Below are 24,329 nucleotides of genomic sequence, written 5' to 3' on the forward strand. Positions count from 1 at the left end.
GAAACTCAATTAATATTCAGGAGCCATTAATAAACTTGTTTTTATATGATGATATAATCAAACCACTGTACCAGCTCTTGACCAAAAACTCCATTGATTACATTCAAGTGCCATTTAATAACATTTCTTACTTTTGTTTTATTCTCTTCTCTGGAATAATCCCTAAACAAAAATTGCCAAAAGGGTATTTATCCAGGTTGTCCAGAGGTCAATAGATTAGCTAATGTTAATTTTACTGAGACGATGTGAAGAGGTTACCATAGATATCTGAAAGAAAATCTGCGTTCTAGTTTTTAAAGTGAAACAATCTGGTTGGATGTTCGGAAGCCAACCTATCTCAGTTCAGGTTGGGTGAGGCATGATTGGATTCAATTAAACAACTCCAACTATTAAAACCCACCTTCCATGGATCATTTCTTTGAGCTGATGTTAAGCTAATATGGAAACTAACTGTGCTGATCATTAGACAGAATCAAGCATTTAGGTCATCTTCTCAACTTGACAGTTTACTATGAAAGTGTATTACTGTCTGCACTCAATATCATGTCAATGACTACAGTAAGGATATTTTTTAGTCTAATCAAGTGAAGTTTGGGACGAAATAGAGACAAGAAAGGTACAACACAGCCAAGAGTCCAATGGCCTCGAACTTTCTGGTTGGGCTCCACATTGTCTACCATCTGGAGCCCTGATAAAATAGTCAGCAGATGGCTGGAGCTGAACAGTTGCAGATTGCTGGAAGAACAGTAGAACAAAATAATAAAAGAAAGGAATAAGCAATAAAATCCAGTAGAAGCTTTTGAATATGACTAGTTATGTTTAATCAACAAAGCAGGTTTTGAAGTCCATCTAATGAGTGGTTCAAGGAAACCCATTTTCTACAAAGATCCGTCGGATCGTTTTCTTTATCAACGGTTGGTGACTGCTCCCTATCAGAAATTAGAGGACAAAAGAGCTAATCGATTGAGGAAAAGGAAACAAGCAAAATGAAACGCTGCGTAATTCCCCTTTTGGTTATCTTAATTGTTAAGATCAACAGGAATAGCATTCTCAATGACTTTCTTGTAAACGATGGAGTTCTTTTTCACGATTAGTTCTCCTTCTTTGACATTCCTGCAATAGGGGTTTGGTTGCTCAGATATTTTTTTCTTCTTCTCCTCTACATTTTCTTGTAAGAAACAAGGAAGGACGGAGGATAAGAACTCGTCTGCATGAAGTGGACCCACTTCTGCTGGAATTTACTTTTCGTTTATAGCTATATATATCACATACTGGAAATGATCTGGGCATCTGGCTATCATAAAAGAGGAAGAGGAGAAGAATTAATATAGCAAGAGAGAGAAAAATGGGGGATGAGAATCATGAGATAGAGAGAGATGTGGAAGAGGGACCATTCCCCCTTCCTTTGTTTTCTTTAAACCATGTTTCATTTGTCTGCAAATCAGTGATCGAATCGGTGAGATTTTACGAAGAGGTTTTGGGTTTTGTACTCATCAAAAGACCCTCTTCCTTCAAGTTCGAAGGAGCATGGTAAGTTCTCAGTTTTTGTGCTTTTTGGTTTTCGAACTCAGAAATGATCTATGACGGATTACATGTTGTTCTTGATCAGGTTGTTCAATTACGGTATCGGCATCCATTTGTTGGAATGCAACTCCCCAGATGTCATGCCGAAGAAGAAGGGAGCCATAAACCCCAAAGATAACCACATCTCCTTCCAGTGCTCGGACATGAGACTCGTGATGAGAAAACTGGAAGAGATGAACATTGAGTACGTGACGGCAGTCGTGGAGGAGGGAGGTATCAAGGTTGATCAGCTATTTTTCCATGACCCGGATGGATATATGGTTGAGATCTGCAACTGTGAAAATCTCCCAGTTCTTCCTCTCTCGGCTTGCCCTCTCAAGAAGGTTTCAAAGGACTACGCTTTGCAAAACCTCTACGGTGCGTCTGATCTCTCTCTCTCTCTCTCTCTCTCTCCGTTGCTTTAACTACTCGTAGTAAAGGCTTCGTCGGTGGACCAGTTCAGTAAGAATGAATTTGGTATCCCTAAGCTTATACAATCCAGTTCAAGCTAACTTGTTTATCAATCGCGGGCAACAAAACTAAATGTTGATGGAGACCCACTCTCCCTTCCGCTACGAATTGAATATCAATCCAACAACCGTTACAGATGGACAGAAAATGCTTATTTCTTCTGACTACTCGGATCTGGCTTTTCTCACTCGGCTATTAACTCAAACTACTTTGATGGCTACAAACAATGCAGGGGAGAAATCAATGAAGGCTCGCTGTGCTTCTGAAGTGGAGACCTTGATGATGGAGAGCTTGGTCGCAGACATGATGGACATCTCCTTCTGATGGAAGGTTTTCACTAAATTTTATGTACAAAATTTCTCATGCAGAATACGGAGGTGAGAAAGGAAATAGTAAGAATCAGATTGCCATGTTAGCTTCTGTCAAGGTGTCTCAGTAAAATATTGTGGGAAGGATTTTGATTTTTCTCTTGTCTGTGCTTGATCATTAGAGTCGATGTGAGTTTCGAGCTTCAAATGCATTGTAAAGTTGGACTAATGATATTTATCTAAATCTAAGTCAAATGATTTAATGAGCTTTCTAAACACCTCAATCTCTCCTTCTGCTACAATTGAGATCTGTACACGAAAATGTTGAAGAACATGGTGAATTGTTCAACTAATTGGAAAGAATTCATATGTGAGGGAGAGTGTTAAAGAATTGTCCCGTATGGATTATGATTACAAATATTTAGGCTTCTTTAGTTGATGAAAAAAATTAACTTGATTAATCAGTTAGAAATGAATCTTAAAATGCAAAATTTAGAGAAAAAAAATACATAATTTTGACAAAAACCTTCTTAATTCATCAAGCAAGCGGCTTGTTTACCCGTTAGATATCGAATGATTCATCGAGATGAAGTGAAACTTATTCTCTTTTTTATATCATATTTTTCATCTTTGGGGGCACTAACACCCAAAGATGAGTTGAAATTGAATTAATTCATTTAAGTTCAATTCAATTCTTCACTTGGTGTGCTCAATGTGTATCTCCAATTACTCTCAACTAGGAAGTTTAACTTTGAAAATGGTTCTTCAAGATCCAATAATTGAGAAGACGTATCTGGAACAAATTGTTCGATAAAAGTCATTTTAAGCCATTAATGCTCGTTTCCCATCATAGAAGAAGGTTCAACCCAAAGAGATCTCGCAACACTTCTCACCTTAATCTTAAAAAAGTCGGGATTGAATTTTTTACCATCTTTAAAGAACTCACCATCACGAAAATGGTAGTAAATTTGACCGAATTTTTTCTAAAGTCTGAAGTGTATATTCTATGCCCAAGTAAGTACCTATAAGTAGAGGGATTCGTTGGACCTAGGTTGAAAATTACAGTAAAATCGTCTACCATGTTCAGGAAGGATTTAATCGTCTAATAATTTTATACCCCAACTAAGGGGGGGACATAGAACAATAAATAAATGAAGAAAGCTAGCTGTTAATGATATGTTCAGTCGCTTTCAATTCTTCCATGTATGCATGCGTGCAGCATGTGCAAATTGTGTGTCCCCGCCACCCACGTTCCTTCCGTCTCAAGCAACAACCCAACTCGCTCATTCGGTCACGTTTCTACTTATGCCTTCCGTTTTGGGTAATATTAACTAGGTACTGATTTCGATTCCCGGAGCGCATAAAGTTTAGATTAAAATTATTGATAGATTAGAGAGGCTGAATTCTAAGTTACTGGTAGGTTGCCGTTGGGCCAATGTCGGCGGCCTTCCACTCCAGCGCTTCCCTTGCTGTCGATGAACCGTGTCTCGTTCGTAAGCAGATCAGTGAGTAAATCAGTCTCATTCTATGTGGGAAGTACTGGTATTTATGCTGAGCAAATTTTTTTATCCCCCGTACCGAGCTCCTTCAAATTTGAAAGAAGGTCTCTTTTAAAAAAATAATAATAATAATGTTTGTGCTTCCGTTCCTGATTCATTAGCGTTTGTCTGGAGACTGATAATCGGTGTTTGTTTTGTTCGCTTCTCCTGGAACGCAACTCTGAAGATGAAATGACCAGGAAGAAAGATTTCATGAATTCCAAAGACAACCACATCTCCTTCCAGTGCTCGGACATGAAACTGCTGAAGAGAGCTGGAAGAGAAAGGGATAGATTATGTGACGGGTGTGGTCGAGGAAGGAGGAACACTGGTCGATCGGATTTTCTTCCATGACCCAGATGGGTACATGTTTGGAAATCTGCAACTGCGAAAACATTCCGATTCTTCCAATATTCTCTCTCATCTTGTCCTCTCAAGACCACTTCCCCCAGTAAGTTCTCTCCCTCATTTCCCTCAATGTCGACAGTCTCTACATTTCAGTTCAGAAAGTTTGATCTTAGTTAGTGAAATTTGATTGTCCGTCCATCCGTAGGTGAGATCCAGGAACAAGCCAAGGTCCGCTGAAGCAACGAAGTCGCAAATGAGATGATGGAAAGCTTGGTTACAGACACGTTAGGCATCTCTTTCTGAAATTATCATCTCTTTGTCGACAAACAGTGATTTTGAAATGACTCGTTGGGGGGGTGCGCAATCAGCTCGGCCCTCTCTTAATCCTGTCATCAGAACAGAAACGGCATACAGAATTTGTTGATTTTAGAATCTTATCGAGGACCTTAGATTGATAACGAATTACGGGAAGTTGATAAGGAGAGAATATCTTCAGATGCCTCGGGCCTTCAACGAAGTCTGCAGTCAAGTTTGAAACAGCCTTCAAACCAAATTTGAGCTTACAAAGTAATATCACACAAACACACTTTATTAAAACAATTCTACACAAGAAAAAGGGAACCAAAATTAGTAATAATATAAGACAAGTAATGAAACAGAAGACAACTAACTAATACGATACTCCCCACTAGCATGCACTTCTTTAACTCTCTTATCGTATTCATCTTCTTCATCATCATCCTCCTCCTCTGGCTCTTCTTCTTTGTTTTCGTCCTCATCTTCTTCCCCTTCCCAACCTGGTATGGACCTAGATGCGGTAGGTGGGGTCCTTGCCTCCCCCACTATTTTCATAATTTCATCAACACTCTGGAGGGAAAAGCTTGGATTATCTCTCTGATAATAGATCACTTGGGCCGACTCAGTCAACTCCCTGGGCAAGTTCTTCAGGAACCATGGGTGATTCTTGATTTCTTTCATTGTAATCCTCTGCACTTGTTCACAAAATAGAGTTGTCAAACCTGCTCTTTTCATTTCTTCAATAGTTTTAGACAATACTGACGTTATCCAATATGTGCATACTCCAAGGAACAAACCCAGACACACCCCTAACCCCTCTCTGTTTTCTGTTTTAATTTTCCACGAGAAAGGACATGAGATGCAGAAGCAACAAATCTAGGTTTTCACAGATGATGACATTATCCCTACACACCACCAAATTTCAGGTTTTCTTCAGCACCCTTTTTTTTAGGGAAGTTCTCTTCAGCACATTATAATCAATTTATATACTAATAGAAGTGACAAAAGGTTAGTAATTTAATTCCTTGTGCATCCAAGATAAAGAAATGGTCACGTGTCATTTCTTCTACTCTTTAACTATTTTCACCGATCCGTGTTTCTAACAATCAAAATAGTGGCAAAATAATAGCAACTGTAATATTTCCTAAATACTTTTTTGGATAAAAAAGAACCAAGGCAGATAAAATTTCCAACAGTCTTGCCCACCACCTATCTATTCTCAACGAAGTTCTAATTTTCATCCTCTGGCCATCATCTTGCTGTTACTTCTTTTCTTATAGATTTTTAATATTATATTCAGTAATTTTATCAAACTATATATATAAATATTATATTCAGTGAAGTGCTTAGTTACCAGTGGAAGTTTTGACATACACAAACACTACCACTAGGAAAGTTCAAAGATACCTTCATTGGATTTGCCACAAATATACGGGAAAGAAGATGCTTGCAATCTTGAGATATGTGTACATAATCAGGGATTTTATACTGAACAGACATGATGCGCTGCAAAAAATTCAAGACAACAGTGTTACTGAAATAGAGAGAGAGAGAGGGAGAGAGAGAGAGAGAGAGAGAGAGAGAGAGAGAAGAGTGGTTGGTAAATTGCTACCGTGATTGTCTTTCTGAAATTCTTGGGATCCTCTTGGTCTTCAAAAGGGTATGCTCCCACAAGCATCACATAAAGAGTCACTCCGCATGACCATACGTCTGCCAACTGCACATAATGACAACTTTATGACTATAAGATTTCATGAAAAATTTTAAGATCATTAATTCTTATAACCAAAACCATTACTTGCAGTGATTTCTTTTCCAAAAACACTTCGAAGTGATTTCTTTTCCTGAAAACTTCTAAGTGATTTCTTTTCCTAGAAAACTTGTAAGTTATTTCATCAACCATTCTCAAGACAAACCCAAGCATGAGAATCAAAAGTAAGCATCTACTTTGGAATGTTAAGTTAAACATTAAATAAACTAAATAGCATATAAATGCAGGCGTACATATATAATTCCAGTTACAGCAGCAATTCAAAGTTACTAATCAAAAAAGAAAAGGAACAATAGCTTTAAGCAACGAGTTATGGCTTGAGCAAAATTCTGATCCAACAGAATGCAACAGATACTTAAAACGTGTTTACGTGTACATCCAATCGAGCAAGATATACACGACAAGTCATTTGACAACTATGAAACAAACAGGGTTCTTCTTTTTCATTTACAAACTCGAAAACAAAGAGATAGTAGCTCTTAGCTACTTGTTGGTCCCAATTCCACCCACTTCATGCACTAAAAAACGAAAGATGATCTATAGCTATTCGATTTCAAACAGTAGGAATGAAGGGGTCCATGTACAGAATCCAACACAGACCGAAGTGAAGTAAACCCATTATTCTGTTCCTTTTTACTTGCTACAAGATATTGAAGAGCCAAGCTTCAGATAAGCTGCAGGAGTTTGAACAGTGGTTTCTTCAATATCATGAGTCTCATAGTTAAAAGTCTGTAATCCAGCTAGAAACTCGTTCTTATGGCATGAGGTTTACAAAGCATCAAATTATAAGACCTGTTAAGTTTCCAAAAGTCCAACTTATCAGGTAAGATGATTTGCTTAAAGCCTGCTCACCAAATCAAATTGAAATTTGGGTCCAGCCAAATGATCTGAAGCCTTTCCCTAAATCAAGCACTTCAGATATGGATAAACACATAGCAGTTGACAGGATTTAACCTAGTAGCGTATAAGCAAGCCTAGCCCACTGACTAGCTAGCTTCAACCTTATGGTCAACTTCAGGGCTTAGCCCAGTCTTCCAGTCAATGCACATGGCCAGCACTTGGGAATGAGAAGTAGGAAATTTCGTTTGGCATGGGGCAATTTAGCCCATGCAGCTAGCACCTAAGAAGCAGTCTCAACGAGCTGAATCAAGTGAAATGTAGCCGTCACTTCTTCAAAAATACAAAAATAAAAAAATGGGGAAAGCGGTAAAAGCAGAAAAATGGGTCCCAGCACTCAACTTTGGTTACATGAAAACAAAAAGCAAGATCTTCATCTTTATTTTAAAGAGCAAGAAAGATATCTATGTCTCAAAGCAGATTGCAGGGGAACTGCATCTATCTCTGGATTGTTACCAATACTGGCACATAGATAGTGACCATTCTAGCCATGTCCTTTGCTCGGACAAAATAACAATTGAAAAAGCATTTCTCCTCACCTTTTACAGTATATTCATTGTTGCGAAATTCAAGATTATTTGGCTAAGCTAGAATGAAGCGGTAGAAGACAAGTCTGATATCCATGGGTCAACCAATCAAGAGTACCTTACTTGTGATAAGGAATATATTTCTATATATACATAAATAACGTAAAACTCCTGACTTGGGTTAAATTGGGCCAGGGTTGCTGACCAGATAGACAAGCTCCATGAGGCTTCTAGTCGTCTTAAGGTGCACATAGTTCCAAAAACTTCAAAAGGCAAATATCCCAATCATAATTACCTTGCCATCATACTCCCGCCGAGAAAAAACTTCCGGTGCAATGTATGCAGGAGTTCCGACAGTTGATTTTGGTCTTGAATGTAGCACAGAAGACTGGAATTTTTAAAAGATAAAACAGATATGAGAAAAGGAGAAAAACACAGATCAGAATTTCTTTAGCTACTAATAAACTAGTGCCTTGAGCTGCGATTTATTTTAACAACCTTGGAGTAGCCAAAGTCGCATATTTTCAGACGAGGTGCAGGGCTTCCATCTAACAATGTGTTTTCGAGTTTTAAATCGCGATGGCAAATTTGCTGCACAGAATTTGAACAAAATCGGAATCAGTAGCACAATTTTTCATTTTGGAGGGGGACAGATTTTTTTTCAACATCGAAGATTTACCATAGAATGACAGTAATCGACGCCCGAGATAAGCTGCTGAAAGAAGTATCTCGCCTGGAAATTTTAGAAAACATTTGTAGCTATAGTCAGAAGAGTTAAGACTCCTTTAAAAATTTAAAGTACAAATAAACTCTGAGAAAGAGGAAGTAAGAACCTCATCTTCGCTAAATCTTCCAGCGTTGCATATACGTTCAAATAGCTCTCCGCCAGCGGCGTACTCCATAACAATAGCTAGATGGGTAGGAGTCATTATAACCTACAGAAAAATCCTTAGAAATTTTAAAGAAAAAAAAGACTTCATTGAGGCCAGAATAAAAAGCTGGAAAAAACAGGAAATAGAAAATTCACCTCCTTGAATCTAATTATATTGGGATGACGAAGCGACCGATGGTTTATAATCTCCCTCGCCACGTTCTCATCAATCTGCAACGAAAATTCAGACTCAATTGAGCTCAAAAGTATCAATAGCCCCCCCCCCCCGCCCCCCCAAAAAAAAAAGCGACAGTAGCCCCTTAGTCTCAGAATTCTAAAGAAAAAACCTTGTGACCGCGTTCGATGTATTTCATAGCGACGAGCTCTTTCGTCTCCTTGTTCCTCATCAGTCTCGCCACCCCAAAATTCCCCGAACCAATATCTTTAACAAGCTCGTACTTATCCATTTTTCTTCCCCTCTATCCCCAAACCCCTCAACGATCGAACTCTCTAAATTCCTCCACACCCGAAGCCCTCCTTACACATTCTACAACACGAAAACCGCTCCGCCCCGAACCTGAGAACCAAGAAAAAAAATCCAAAATGAAAAAGAGAGCACAAGTTTTGCCAAGTTTTTCGAATGTTCGAGGAGTCCAGCCTCCAAGCGCGAAAACGAGGTAGGTTTACAGAGAGAGAGAAAGAGAGCCGACCCAGGAATATTTTAAAAGCAGCAGCACGTGAGAAAGAGGAAAACCCGCTGGACGTCCTCCCCCCGCCTGCTCCGATCTCCAAAATCGGGGTTTTGTATGGAGGTGGGGGGCAAAGCGCAGCGATTGACCTTTCGATCTGTGCTGTGCCTGTAGGCGATAGCTGCTCCGTTAAGAAAAGCTGCAAATTGGAATTCCCCGCAGAGAAATAGAGCGGCGGCTTCTCTGTCTCTCAATTCAATCTTTCCTTTACAGGAGAGGAAGAATCTATCTTTGGTTTCAGAAGGAGAATTTGATGGAACATCTGCCCTTTTTACTGCCTGCCATTATGAAAAATCTAAACCCCCCTCACCCCACTGTTTTTTTTTTTTTTAACTGAAAACGGTGATGTGAGATCCGAGATGTGGACCTCGCGCATGTGACACTCGTAACACTACAGGATTATGTTCCGAAATATTCTTTTCTTTGTCGCGTACTCCTCATAAAGTGGGACCCACAGACACCAACTTGCGCTCCGTCTGAGCCGTCTGCGCTGACGCTCGTTTTAAGACACTGCCACTTCGGTTTTCTCAAGTAAATAAATTAACCATCTAAGTGGGGCCCTGTCGGGTGGTCATTGGGATGCTGAAAGAAAATTAAAACTTATCTTCTTCGTGAATGGACTCTTGAATCTCGACCGTCAAAATTCTGTAAATTGTTATCAACCACATGACCCATCTGCCGGTCCAGTGTTTTTATCCTCGAGATTTTGTAGATATAAAGAGACTAGTTGGCCCATTCCGGTCCCCCTCGTGTCTACTATTCGTATACACGCTTTGTATCGTTTTCAACCTCGTCGCGACGGTCCGGTCCACATCTGGATAAAGTTGGTCGACCACGACTCGGTGGTGAAAGACAAACCAGGAAACTTCCTCGCCCTTCTCACTTCCCCCCATCTCTTTAATGATTTGATGCCCAAACAAAATGGCCTCCGTAAAATAAAATGTTGAAACTAAGTCATTTATTATATAATTCGCGTGACTGTTTTTTGTCACTAATTATAATCAATTAGACCATATAAGTGTTATAAAACTAAGAGGCTAGTTGAACCTTGGATCAATTGGACCCGACCACTTAACAACCCGATTGACTTGGTTGGGTTTAACTATCGAAAGAAGGAAATGAGTAGGACCAGAATATTTTCCTTCTTCCTCGTTCTCTCTTCCAATATTACACAACCAAAGAAGATTCATATGTCTAAGTGTGTTGGAATATGAATTCAAACTCACAACTAAAGAAGACCCATACATCCAAAATATATAGAAGACGAGCTCAAGGCCAACAAATGAAAGAGAAGACTCATAGAGACACATACAATGATAGTAAATAAAGAGTTATCTTATAAAAATTAGCATTAATATAGTTAAGTTAAAGTTTCAGGGTTAAAACTGTAAACCTTAAACCATAAATTCAATGGTATTATTGTAATACAATAGTTTTATTAATATATAAATAGAACTTTAGGGGAAAGTTAGTAAATCAAGTCCATAACCTCTTATTCTTCCTGTTTTCTCCCAATGGAAAATAAGAGAAAATATAATTAATAAATTTCCTCTCACAAAATTATAGAAAATTGTGAGAAAATTGTAATCATCAATAATTTTAAATATTACTGATTTTCCTTTTCATTTTTCACGGCATAAAAAAAAAGTTTTTTTCGTTTTTTCTTTCTATTTCTCTTTATCTCAAGTCCAATAGTTATGGGCCAATCGTCGATTGTCTGACCCGTTAAGACTTAAGTCCCATCAACTTACCCTCGACTCCCTGCTCGGTACGGGCTACATCCACTCTCAGCTAACTCAATTATCCCATCATTCCATTACTGATCAAAATAAAAAAAATTAAGTAACAAATTATTATAAAATTAAATTAAATATATAACAAAATTAAATTTTTAATAAAAATAATATCACATCAAATAAAATTTTAAATGTGAAAATAAACATATTATTAAAATATTAAAAATAAAAAAAACGTAAATGTATTAAAAGTATTTAATTAAAATCTCTAATTTATTGTTTGAGGCAAAAAATATATAAAATTAAATAAACAGAAAATTAAAACCCAAAAAGAACTTAAAACAACCGAAACAAAAAAAACAATATTAATAAGACAGAGTTAAAATACATTGAGATAATAAAAATATAGTGCAAAAATTACACAAAAAATAAATAAATGATAAAATAAAATTAAAATGTAAACAATTAAAAACCGAAAATAAAAATATTTAAAATTATATAAATATGTTACTTAAAATATAAACTAAAAAAAAAAAAATTTATGTTTTCAAATTTTCATCTAATGTTAAAACATATAGAGGTAGTAACATGGATTGGGAAACCGAAAATGTATCGAATTATACCAAATAATTTCTCTTAGTGATTGTAGATGTCGAGACAAAGAGTCGTAAACAGCTTCGAAGTAGATTGCTCAAATATTTGAAGATTTGCTTAAACAGTTATAATTTATTTAGGTTTTTTATTTTTTATTATTGCAAAAGTGACCTTCATTTCCTACCCACTCAAGTGAAGGTAGTAAAAATGTGTTTTATTTTATCATAATTTATCTTAGAAGATAATGTGTTTATGATCTTCCTCAACTAAATCTCCTTAGTTCCTCAATAGGACTTTCTTTCTCTTTCGGATGGGGAAAATAAAAATTGTATGTGATTTAGTATATTGGGGACTATAATCATAATATGTCTCTTTATATAGGGTTCTCATAATTCCCTATAGTATCTACTCAATTGACTCATATTCATGACCCATATTCCCTAATGAGTTTAACAAAATTAGATCACTTAATTTCAGCTCATTCTATTAAAAATAAAAAAGTATAATTAAATAATAAATATGTTACCCAAATTAAAATAGTAAACTTGAATTTCCTAACAATAGAGACAAAGAGTCGTAAACTGCTTCGAAGTAGATTGTTCAAATATTTGAAGATTTGTTTAAACAGTTATAATTTATTTACTAAACATGGTTTTTTATTTTTTACTATTGCAAAAGTGACCTTCATTTCCATACCTACTCAAGTGAAGGTAGTAAAAATGTGTTTTATTTTATTATAATTTATCTTAGAAGATAATGTGCTTGTGATGTAAAGTTTTTCACAAATCCTTAGTTGGTGGAAGTGGCAAGAGAATTGATTTCAGTGAACAGAAAGAAGATGCACTTCTACTGGTATCGAGAAAGCTGTAAAGCTCATAGAAAACCTAACACAAAGGTTATTGTACATGGAAGTAAATCACCCATCAAGACACAGCACAGAAACCAAATCTCTTTCGTCTTCTAATTCTCCAATTCCTCATCTGTTACAAACTTCCCATTACCAGGATTCAATGCTGCAAAGAAGAAGAAAGCAACATTGAACAAGACCAGCGGTTCGATGTCACTAATCGGCACACCCGTCTCGATGTTCAGCTGTGCCAGGGCTCCTTTTCCTGTAATTATCTCCCCGATGATGGAGAAAGCAATCCCCAGCTGGGCAAGTCTTCCAACGAAAAGCTCATTTGATTTTGTGAACCCGAACAGTGGACCTTTCATGAAGAAGACACAAAAGTGTAAATCCTTCAAGAATTGAGATTTGATTCTCAACATAATGTGGAACAGAAATTTTCCTTCATGAACTTCCTGCGAATCTTGCGAAAATGCATCTATATCCCAAATGGCGGAAGAGAACTACGGACTTACCTCCTTCTTTGAGGCCCAGGGCTGATCTGATATTCTTTCCGGGGGGAATTACTGCTTTATCGAGTCCAGTAGGAGGATCATCGACGAACTGACCTCTGTCACCCAGAGCCCCGATTGCTCCCAGGAGTGTAAAGAGGATAAAGAAGAGAAGAAGGGGCTCTGCTTCGTAGATGGGAATCCCAGTTTCAAGGTTTAATTGAGCTAGAATTCCCTTCCCTGTGATTGCTTCTCCCAACAACGATGCCTGCAAATCTTGTGAGTCACTTCATGTTACAAATCCCTGCCGGTGCTGAGATAATAACTCGAGTATGAAGGGAGAAAGAGAGAAAAAACTCACGGCGAATCCAATCATGGCAACACGACCCACAAAGAGTTCGTTCTGTTTGGTGAAGCCAATTCCCCCAGATGTCCCAAAAATACCATCTTCTACCTTCGGCTTTGCCTTCTCTACCTAAAACACAGAAATAAACCAGTACTATAAGTTAACCCCATAAAAGACACACTTCAGCAGTAGAATCGTCAATGATGGTTGGTGGAATTGAAGGCAGAGGACAACTAACCTTTTTAGCTGGAGCTTTGGTTTTTGATTTGAAGACAGCAAGAGTCGGAGCAGCAGCAGAAGAAGAAGATTGGTCCAGTCGGGTAGAGTCAGGACAGAGAAGCTGCTGTGAAAATGGAGTCGGACGCAACCGGCGGATTTGGAACTGAAGCAACGACTCCTTCTTCGAGCTCCCAACCCGAGCAGTCAAACTGGACATGAGCATGGATTGAGCCATGGCTACTGATTGCTCCGAAAACACGGGACTTCTCTCTCAGTTTTCTATAGAAAGAGACGGTAACTACTTAAAACTCGAATAGAGTTATTATCGAGGTCGAGAGCGGATAGGGTGGGATCAATGCGACGGGCATAGAAGTGACCACGTCTCACCACTATCTGAGAGATGGGTTTCCATGGTTGTAAACCAGTGCCGGACAGAAGCAGAGCAGCAGCAATAGTGGCGAACTTTTTCACTTGCAGATGAACAGAAATTGACCAAGTGTGTGGCATTTGTGTGGTGATGGACCCATTTTGTAGTTTTTCATGTTTCGCGAAGGCTCCGTCTGGTTGAGGCACGTGGTGCAGCTCTGTTGATATTTTGATTGGTTGAAGAATCAAGAACCTACAGTCCCTACATGAAGACGAAGATGCAGAACTCAGAATTGAGATTCCACCGATAACATCAACTTCAGGCTACCTGCCACTTTATCTTCCTGGCTTTGAGGATTTCAACCACTCGGTCTAAGAAACGGCAGTGTCATAGAAAACTTTTATTTTAAGTAATAATTCATCTAAGAAAAAATAATAGGGGATAGGTCAAAATTTGACACAAGATATTAACTTCAGCGGCATTACTCGGTTTATCTTTCATTAGTTGAGTGCCGGTGTTCAAGTTATATAGATGAATAAGATGAATCCAAAAATTATTTCTAACGGATTAATTACATAAATTTGGTTTTCACACTATTTTGTAAATCAATAAGATGAAGTGGGTGCCGCGCTTCGAACCCCCCTTCATTGAACCCCCCTTCATTATGCTCCCCCCCCCCCCCCCCCAACACACACACCATGCGCACTATTAAAAAAAAAAAGCTTACAAATCCTATTCTCAACCGTTGCTTTCCTTCGAACGATGCAATTTTGTCCACCCCAACTGCCTCTAATGCTATTTTTCCTTTTGACGATGCAATAATACGTAAAATATATAGAGTGTTAAAGGTAGCATTTGATCAATTTTTCCTGTTTAATCGTTATTTTTATGCTAAAGTATATCATATGTTATTAATAAATTAATAATTTAACTTATTATATTCATTTATGTTATTTTTTTATAATTAATCATGTGCACAATTAATTGGCTCACGTAATTACTGTATTAATGTACAATAAACTGTAATAATTAAATAATATAACATATAATTTAATTAGTTAGTATATTAATATATTTTAATTATACATTAAATTACTTATTCATGTAATAATCATGTTTGTTTTACCTAATTTGGGATTTAAGTATTATATTTTAATTAAATATACTGTTACAATGTATTAATTCTCTTGTTTTTTATATTTTTCTTATTTTGGGGCACTAACACTGAAGATTACTTTCCAATGTACATGAACCTGTCCACACTAACCCCCCCCCAAATGAAGGGTTTTAGAGTTAGTGAAAGGTCCCCTCTTTGTTATCAAAGTAATAGTCCTATGTGCATTAGTGAGCATAAAAATATTAAATTTATTAGTTGGAAAAAGAGTTTTTTTAAATTGATTAATCAATTTTGGGATGGTATCAGAGAGGGCACCCATATATATAAGTACAAAGATTTTAAGTTTATTAATTAAAATTAATCATTTTAGGAGAAGCCTTCGACGAACTGCTTGGAAATGCCACAGATTCTATAAACAAATAATCAACACTTGTTTACATATGATAAGGCTCCGTCGATGTAGTATTAACTATTAAACGCGCAAAAATGGACTCTCGACGTCCGACCGAAGGCGTAAATTAGTATTGACGAGTCTAAAGAGGTAGAGTGGTAATTTAAGTGAAGACCCGGCCTATTTGTTCACTTTCTGTTTCAGCTAATAAGAAGTAATTTGATTTGGTCATTTGAAATCCCCTCCATGGATCTTCTGGTCGGGCGGCAACTATAGCTTGCTAACGGAGCAAAAGAGTCCCAGGCCGAAAGAGAGAGAGGCGCGAGAGGGAAGAAGATAAAAGCTCTCCTCCATCTTCACTACTTCCCTCTCTCAGCTTCCCTTCTTCTCCATCTCTGATTGTAGGGGTCGAGCTGTTTAACCTTCGCGGCTGCTTCTAGCCCTAGTTCCTCAATTTTTCATTGACAATGAGCACCCAGACAGCTCCTGCGAGGCGTGCTAATCTCGCTTCTAGACGCGGCCCTACTACTGTCAAGAAATCCGTTCAGTCGGAAAATGGAGCGGCCATTGGGAACGGGAACGGGAACGTATCTAAACCCACCTCTCCTCCGCAATCCACGTTGGTGTTTTCCGACTCTTCTCATCTTTAGATTTCGTTTTTTGTTTTCCTTTTTTTAATGAAAAATTTCTCTCCTCTGCCATTTTTTTTTAAAATAAGCTTATATCGAATATGATCAGGTCTGTTGGAGAACGAACGGTGAAGAAACTTAGACTGTCGAAAGCTCTGACAATCCCTGAAGGGACCACCGTTTCGGATGCTTGCCGGCGGATGGCAGCACGACGTGTGGATGCCGTTTTACTTACTGATTCAAACGCTTTGCTCTCGGGGATTGTGACAGACAAGGTGAATTTTGTTTTGAGCCGACAAAATGTTTCTCTCTAATCTTCTCCTATCTTCTTATGGTTGCTTCTGTTTTTGGGTTAGGATATTGCTACGAGGGTGATTGCAGAGGGTTTGAGGCCTGAGCAAACCATTGTCTCAAAGATAATGACAAGAAACCCGGTTTTTGTTTCGGCAGATTCACTGGCTATTGAAGCCTTACAGATGATGGTCCAAGGTTAGTTTCTTGTTTGCCGCTCCTATATATGTCTCACAGAATAGGAGATACATCCATTTTTTATATATCCTCACGTGGAGTATGGATCGAAAAGCATCTTATTAATGTTTGAATGTTAATATGGTTATGACATCCGTTTATCTCGATTGTAGATTCTGTTTAACATTGGTGCATCCTTACCCCGAGGACCGTCTCATGTAGGATTTTTTGTAGATGTTTTTGTAGTTGTGCTAACTACTTTCTTTTTGCTCCATTTTTCCGGTGTAACGCTTAGTAACCATTGCTCATCTGTGCTTTTTTTTTTTTTTTTTTCCATAAAAGACTTAAACGTCTTTCTTAGGAAGCTTTTGCTGGATCATCACAATTCTATTGTAGAGTGTGCAATATTTGCATTACTTTTATTAATCGTGCTTAAATATTGTCCTGTGTTTGTACCGTTCTGAGTTCAATGTTGTCTTGTAAATTATAGAATTGACCGGTTCTGCTTATCTGGACTACCTGCATGAGATCTGTTTATTTTAGTACCTGGGATTTTTGTCTTTCAGGTATATAGTACTATTAAAATATTTGCTTGGCTTTGTTTGTGTTATTCTCTAACAGGAAAATTTCGGCATCTTCCTGTTGTGGAGAATGGAGAAGTTGTTGCACTGTTGGATATTACAAAATGTCTTTATGATGCAATATCTCGAATGGAGAAGGCAGCAGAGCAGGGCAGTGCAATTGCAGCTGCTGTAGAGGGTGTTGAACGCCAATGGGGAACCAACTTTTCAGGTGCTCTGTTGATTTTTACATGGCATGCTATCTTAGTCTTAGTTATGCTGTCATGGATTTGAAATTTGTGGTTTAGTTATATTTGCTTCTTGTTAATCTGGATTGTTCCCAGACAAAATGCACGATTTTTATTGTTTGTCAAAAATATCTGAGTATTTGTATGCAGATACTGTAAAATATCTGAATATTTGTATGCAGATACCGTAAAATATCTGAGTATTTGTATGCAGATACCGTAAAATATCTGAGTATTTGTATGCAGATACTCTAAAATATCTGTTCACTGTCTCAAGTAGAACATATTTCTAAAGCAAGACATATGGGCAAGCTTTTTACAATAAGATGTTCAAATTCCTGATGTTTTACACAGCATAGCTCAAGATGTCACTGTTTCCAGATTTTGAAGTTGAGACAAGCTCTAAAAGGACTGAATGAGCTTCATGATTTGGAACATTAGGCAAGTCCGATCTTGCAGGTATACAAGGGATAAAATGCTGCTTGCTTGTGCTCTCATACTTAAAAACTCGGGTACCTAGCCAAGATTGAAATGTGAAAAGTCTTTGATGAAAGATTGATCATAGAGTTAATAGTTGTGTTGCAACCTTTCTTTTTTTATTATTGTTTTTTTTTAAATATTTCCCCTTAGATAGGGTCAAGTGGTAGATCCCTGGAGACATCTGCAGGACGTCGACCTCTGACTTTGCACTAAGGCCCTTATGGGAGCTTGTCCACTAGAAATTTTATTTTTATGGAAATTCGTTTTTACTCCTACACTCCAAGATATGGAAGCTAGTGAGACATGGTGGACAATAAATGTTGTTGTTTACCTCTGGGTGGTAATGATGTTGAATAAGCAACAAGAAAAAAATGAGATATTTCCTTCAACTTTCTTTGTTGTTGGAGCTTAATGATTACACCACGGTTGAGATTATTTGTATCATTGGGTGAGGTCAGTAAACCTGTAAGAGATGTACTTGGAGGTGTCTGAGAAGATAAATTACAGATAATTGGTTAATGGTCTACTTTTGCATTTAGGGTTGCTGACTAGTTCTGGAATCAAACAAGCATCAGAAATTTAATGCATACCTTTTGTTGCAGCTCCATATGCTTTCATAGAAACTCTTCGGGACAGGATGTTCAAGCCTTCCTTGTCAACTATCATAACTGAGAATAATAAGTACGCTAATGTATCTGAATTGCAGTTATTTCCCTACGCATCTTTCTACTCCTTTTTCTATGTAAAGTTTCTTATTCTGAGGTTTATCATTATCATTCATTGCAGAGTTGCAATGGTGTTACCATCGGATCCTGTCTACCTTGCTGCCAGAAGAATGAAAGAATTACGAGTTAATTCTGTGGTCGTTGGGACCGGAAACAAGCCTCAGGGCATTCTCACGTATGATGTCTTTGCTTCAGTTGATTTTATTTTCCTTGAGATGTCATACAAACCTGCTTTCCCTTTCTAATTATTTGTTTATGGTCATGTCTTTCTTAATTTTGCTAAAAGATTTTTGGTTAATTTTTCAGTTCAAAGGATGTGCTCATGCGTGTTGTGGCTCAAAATCTTTCACCTGAGTTGACTCATGTAGAAAAGGTTTCACTCTTGGAACATTTCTTTATGATAATTCTGGTTTTTTTTACCATTTTTAGGTATGCAGTTTCCTGGATTAGAGTTGCTTGAGGGTTTTGTTAGAGTATATTGGAGGTAACTTGTGTGCGCACATGTTTATTCTTCTTCTGCTAAACCTAAATTGCTCTATCTGCTCCTGCTTAAAAGGAGGGCATCGGTCTATAATGTTAGGGTAAGATTGTCCTATTTTCATCAATTTCCTACTGCATGGAAGGTCTTATGTGGTTTGGACAATAGCTTGCAGACTATTCATTTTTTTTTTTTTTGGTTGGTTTAATATACCTGTGAATACTGCTTGCATTCAACTTTTGGACAGCCCTACCATTCCATGAAGAAAAATAAGTGAAAAATCTTGGACAGCCCTGTCACAGACAGCTAGGGCTATCTCATGCGTTAGACTTTGACCTCACACTGGCAGCCTTCAGATGGTGGGCTATGGTTTGTAATAAGCACCAAGTGTGTGGTAGGCTGCTCAAGTGTTACCTATAAAAGATCTGTTAACTTATTACTGCTTAGTTATAAGTGAAACCTGTTTATGTTCTTTACTGTAAGTTTCTGTGATCATTTTTTCTTTGTTCCCTGTTTTAGCTATCTCTAGGTGCACTTGATTTCCCACAAAATACATGCAAAATTGTAAAATGTTAAAAAATGTACACATGATGATCATGTCCTTCTTAAAATCATTCTGATTTTTATTACCAAGTGTTAAAGATTATTGATTGCTTGCTGTCATTAGCTGGTGATCTCCTATGTGTAACTCAATGCCTTTCTGTATCCCACATATAGTCGTAGACGAAAAATGTCCCTGTACAGACATTTGATGACCAGGGTGCTGTGTTGAAATTATTTTAGTTTGTGTGTTTTTTTTAATTTCTTTATTCTTTTCCCTTGAAGGTTATGACACCAAATCCTGATTGTGCAACGCTAGACACGACAATTCTTGATGCCTTACATATAATGCATGATGGGAAGTTTTTGCATCTTCCTGTTATTGATAAGGGTGAGCAGCAAAGTTCCTCTATGAAACTTTATGCACAAAAAATAATGCATACATACTGTATAAAAAACAATTTTTTTTTGTACCTTCATCTTCCTTTTCATTCTGCTGTTCACTCATTGGCAGTTGCTATTTTCATCTAATCGGTTTTTATTCTGTTGGTCAGATGGACATGTTGTTGCCTGTGTGGATGTTTTGCAAATAACTCATGCTGCAATTTCTATGGTAATTTTTTTCTACTTCAGGGGCATTTAAATTACTACGAGTTAGTTCAATTGCATGACCATGGTGTACTTTTCTGGAAGTCTTGCTGCTTCATAAATTTTATTTTGGATTTAATAGCCACTTTTGGTCTCATTGTTAATAATATATTTAAACTTTATATTTCTTGTTTCAATATATTTTTTTGAGAAAGATACATATACTTGATGCGTTCTTTAGCTTTAATCTATATAACACTCCTGGAGGTTACCGGACAAGTTCTAATGGAAGCTTAAGCCAACTCATCCTGTTTTCATGATGCACCCTTGACATTCATTTCTGATATTAATTGTGCTTGATGTTTTAATTGGGCTGTCAATAGTTTAGGATATTGTCTGCATTTCGTATGGCTGTATGCATAAAAAAAAAATGCAATTGAAAAGTTAAACAAATTTTGTTGTGCATTGTCAGACAAATTGTTCCCAAAGTGGATAATTTATTATTTTAGTGTGTTTAGAATTGTTATACTAGAATTCTTCTTCTCCAAATGAGTTTCTAAAATATAAAATTATAGAGTTAGTGAGACAACTAGAATTCTTATACCCATTTTTAAATATTAAAATATATTCTCTAAATATAGTTCATTGAATTCATAAAATAATTGGCAAAAATATTAGTTAACCAAAATAAACAATAATTATTGGTTAATATATCAAGAGTCTTTCATAGTATTAAATATTTATAATTATAAGTTATTACTAACAAACTCCTTAAGAAGTTATTATTTTAAAAATTTGAATTAAAATAATAAATAATATTAATTATTTATCTGAAAGAGTTTGTAAAAAAAAAATTGGATTAAATAATATAATTATTTGTGTTATATAAGTTTAAATAATTATGGAAACTTAAATAAAATGAAATAAAATTTAACCTTGAATTATTAATTTAATTAATTTACCTTTAAATAATTGTAAAAATAGGATAGTTATTATAATATAGTTTTTCACATAATAAAATATTTTTTAAACAAAATATTTTATTATAATTTTTAAAATTATTCTCTAAATAACATAAATTGATAATATATAATCATTTATCATTTTTATTATAAATTGTATAAAATTAAAATTAGAATTTATCATTATTAGATTGGTGTTTTATTCTGAATAAAGTGAAATATATTTAACTTTAAATCAATGCACATAACTTATTTAACTTCGTAATTTAAATACCTAAAATAAATTTAATATAGCTTTAAATTTTATTATTATTAAAATGATAATACGAATTTTATTATTAAAAATGGTAATAATTATGTTATTATATTTATATTAAGTGTATTTTTGGATCGTTTTATCATAATATTTTTTTGAAACTTATTGATATTTTTTTATTATTTGCGTAACTTAAAATTTAATAGTATATTATTATGTAATTCATTTATGTGAAATAGTTTATAAATTATATGTTTTTAAAATATAATATTTATTATTATGTTATGTTAATTATAATAGAGTAAACTATATTTTGAGCTAAATTAAAATAATAATAATTAAATACTGTAATTTAATTATTTAATTTAGTTTAAAACTATCATATTTATTTATAAAATAATATTTTCTTATTATTAAAAATTTGAGGACTGAATGTCATTGTTCTTAGTCTGCCTCCCTCTCTGGAATCCATTTCAGTTTTTGCAGAACTGAATTGGAATTCCACTCTACTATAAAAGTTGGGGCTTTGAGAAAAAAGTTTCAGAGCAATCCTACACACACTAACTGTGGAATTATTGTTGATCTGGAATTGAATTTCAATTCCAAAGCAATTTCAGACAACCCCCTCTAAGGTCCCTAAAGAAGCATCTGCTTCTACTTTTGTCTTTTTGTTTCCTGATTAGTGGACTTGTCATTAAAGGTTGAAGGAGATTCTGGTGCAGTGAACGACATGGCAAGTACGATGCTGCAGAAATTTTGGGATTCTGCTTTTGCCCTAGAGCCACCAGATGATGAATATGATACACGGAGGTTGGTCATTGCAGGTTTTCATGTGTTAATGTAAAGAAAAAAGTTTTATGGAGCATGCTCATCATCACAATCACTAACTATAGAACACTCTTTTGTAGTGAACTGTCTGGTTTAATGACATCAGATATTGGGGACTCCATCAAGTCTTTGTATCCTTCTGTAGGGCTTGGGAACTCATTTTCATTTAAATTTGAGGACCAGAAAGGACATATCCATCGATTCACTTGTGGTTAGTTGGTTGAGAAATATTGCTAAAATGTGGCTATACATGTGATAGACTGAGGGAGGTTATATGTAGTGATCTGATGTGATTGGCTTTCATGTCCTTGGTTACACACAGGCACTGAGAGTTTGAACGAGTTCATCTCTGCTGTTAAGCAAAGGTTAAGCTCCAATGACAATGAGGGCCTCCCGCATTTTCTGGTGATATATCAATTTTCATTTTGAATATCAACCTTCTGAATTGTTTTTTCTTCTATACTCAGATAGTTGTCTGCTATACAAAAAATAAAGATAGTTGATGAGTTCACTCTCATCTTATTGTAGTATGAAGATGAAGAAGGTGATAAAGTCTTAATTGCTTCTGATGCTGATCTTATGGGAGCTGTGGGTCATGCAAGGTCAGCTGGGTGGAAGGTAGTTACCTTGTTTTCTCTACAATCCACTCTTGCTTCATTTGTCCAGTGAATTGAATTCAACTGTTTCTATTTTTCCTTGCCTCAGAAAAAGAAAATTTGAACTCAGCTTTCGTTATCTTTAAAATTAGAGATTGGCAGGTGGTTTTCAGGGTTTCAATTTTTCACCACCCATTAAAATTGTACACCACATTGAACGAAGATCTGTGGGTTGCCTAAGTTACTTTTCCCATTCATATGGCAGCGGACAAATTCATGAAGCATTTTCTGAATAATGTTTTTTTTTTTTTCATTTTTATTATGTCTGAATTGGTGGCACAATCAGTTAAGAAATTTTTTGGCTTAACTGTTTGATAAGTATTTAGATACACATACGTAAAATCAACTGGACATTGGTATGCAATTTTTGATGATTGTTTCTTGTTTTTAGGTTTTAAGGTTGCACCTTGACTATTCAGACTCTCAGAAGAAAGCAACGCAATCATCATTGGATGCTTCCAGAAGCCAAACTAATCAAATAATCTCTATCAAGTCAGGGGTTTTGATCGGTGCAGTTGCATTTTCAAGCATTGGTATACTTCTGTATCTGAAGCGATCTAAGTAGCAGTATTCAGTTGCATCGACGGCCTCAGGAAACCCTGTTGTACTACCTCCATCCATACAGAATGAGTTCTTAGATTTCTAACTTTAATACACGGGCCTTGAGCCAAAAGAGAGAAAAAAAAAAAAAACTCGAGTTCACAGGAAGATACATTACGGATAAAGAAAAACGAAGACGAAATAGGTGAAGGATGAGAATGAATGCAGACGCCTGGCAGAAGGTCAAAGGGAAGAAGTGGATATATTTTGTTCAGTATGCATGATCCAACACTGTCATACCATTTTAATTATAATAATTATTTTTTAAAACTCTTGACCTAGTTGTCTTTGACAGTTCTTTAAAGGGAGGAAGTAATTGACAGTGTTTCTCTTTTTTGGGTCTTTCTTTTCAGACGATTGATTATGTTTTTGGCCGTATCCATTTCGGAGGATGATCGTCCAGAACCAGAGGATAGGGACAGGAAAAAGGACGGGAAATATGGTAGATTTTTTATTTATTTTAAATAGAAACTTTAAAATCGGAGGTCGACTGTCTTCGTCTGACAAGATTTGAATAGCAATGGAAGAAGCCGCACCTAACGTTTGACAGTGCTAGTTGGCAGATGGGGTCCTTCCCTTCTAGCTCAGTCTGCTATTGATGAATTATAGAAGGGGCCTCCTCTCCTACACAAGATTGATTAAAAGACCTCGCATCCGTGGTCCCACTTTCAATAATTGATGACGATGTTTTGGGCCACCGAGTCCCACATGCAGTCTTACTACCCTACAATTCCTTTGGCTTGGGTTTCGGTACCGTGGTGGTCCCTTTTTGTACAATAAAGTTAGAGAAAGAGGGGGGGGGGGGGGGGGACCTTATAATTAGTGGTGGGCTTAAAAAAAACAGACGACTTTCAGTTGCGGAA

The 24,329-nt window shown here is 36.4% G+C and overlaps 4 protein-coding genes across 4 annotated transcripts; 2 read left to right on the plus strand and 2 right to left on the minus strand.

Moving 5' to 3' along the window:
* The first annotated feature begins 1,304 nt into the window (after positions 1 to 1,304).
* On the plus strand, positions 1,305 to 2,592 carry LOC137960367 (glyoxylase I 4-like). Its single transcript, XM_068807970.1, has 3 exons — positions 1,305 to 1,530; positions 1,610 to 1,941; positions 2,267 to 2,592. Exons 1-3 carry the CDS (start codon positions 1,346 to 1,348, stop codon positions 2,356 to 2,358), a joined length of 609 nt encoding a protein of 202 aa, XP_068664071.1. The 5' UTR covers positions 1,305 to 1,345; the 3' UTR covers positions 2,359 to 2,592.
* Positions 2,593 to 4,755: 2,163 nt separating this feature from the next.
* Positions 4,756 to 9,590, minus strand: LOC137958757 (serine/threonine-protein kinase SRK2A-like). The gene is made up of 10 exons (XM_068805878.1): positions 9,302 to 9,590; positions 8,939 to 9,168; positions 8,748 to 8,822; positions 8,554 to 8,655; positions 8,400 to 8,453; positions 8,219 to 8,311; positions 8,016 to 8,108; positions 6,138 to 6,242; positions 5,933 to 6,031; positions 4,756 to 5,215 (listed from the first exon to the last, which is right to left on the minus strand). Exons 2-10 carry the CDS (start codon positions 9,056 to 9,058, stop codon positions 4,895 to 4,897), a joined length of 1,062 nt encoding a protein of 353 aa, XP_068661979.1. The 5' UTR covers positions 9,059 to 9,168; positions 9,302 to 9,590; the 3' UTR covers positions 4,756 to 4,894.
* Positions 9,591 to 12,494: 2,904 nt separating this feature from the next.
* Positions 12,495 to 13,987, minus strand: LOC137958985 (photosystem II 22 kDa protein, chloroplastic-like). Its single transcript, XM_068806227.1, has 4 exons — positions 13,593 to 13,987; positions 13,370 to 13,483; positions 13,033 to 13,276; positions 12,495 to 12,878 (listed from the first exon to the last, which is right to left on the minus strand). Exons 1-4 carry the CDS (start codon positions 13,806 to 13,808, stop codon positions 12,631 to 12,633), a joined length of 822 nt encoding a protein of 273 aa, XP_068662328.1. The 5' UTR covers positions 13,809 to 13,987; the 3' UTR covers positions 12,495 to 12,630.
* A 1,714-nt stretch (positions 13,988 to 15,701) lies between these two features.
* On the plus strand, positions 15,702 to 23,811 carry LOC137958704 (CBS domain-containing protein CBSCBSPB3-like). Its single transcript, XM_068805797.1, has 14 exons — positions 15,702 to 16,067; positions 16,187 to 16,352; positions 16,434 to 16,566; positions 17,167 to 17,337; positions 18,436 to 18,514; positions 18,620 to 18,733; positions 18,865 to 18,931; positions 19,862 to 19,967; positions 20,131 to 20,189; positions 22,083 to 22,192; positions 22,291 to 22,421; positions 22,533 to 22,615; positions 22,739 to 22,828; positions 23,258 to 23,811. The coding sequence occupies exons 1-14, from the start codon at positions 15,916 to 15,918 to the stop codon at positions 23,429 to 23,431; spliced, it is 1,635 nt and encodes a 544-aa protein (XP_068661898.1). The 5' UTR covers positions 15,702 to 15,915; the 3' UTR covers positions 23,432 to 23,811.
* The last annotated feature ends 518 nt before the right edge of the window (positions 23,812 to 24,329 follow it).

This window comes from Aristolochia californica, unplaced genomic scaffold (assembly GCF_029961685.1).
Source record: "Aristolochia californica isolate CCGP_79_NKW_82.1479 unplaced genomic scaffold, dmAriCali1.0.hap1 SCAF_3, whole genome shotgun sequence".
Classification (NCBI taxonomy): domain Eukaryota; kingdom Viridiplantae; phylum Streptophyta; class Magnoliopsida; order Piperales; family Aristolochiaceae; genus Aristolochia; species Aristolochia californica.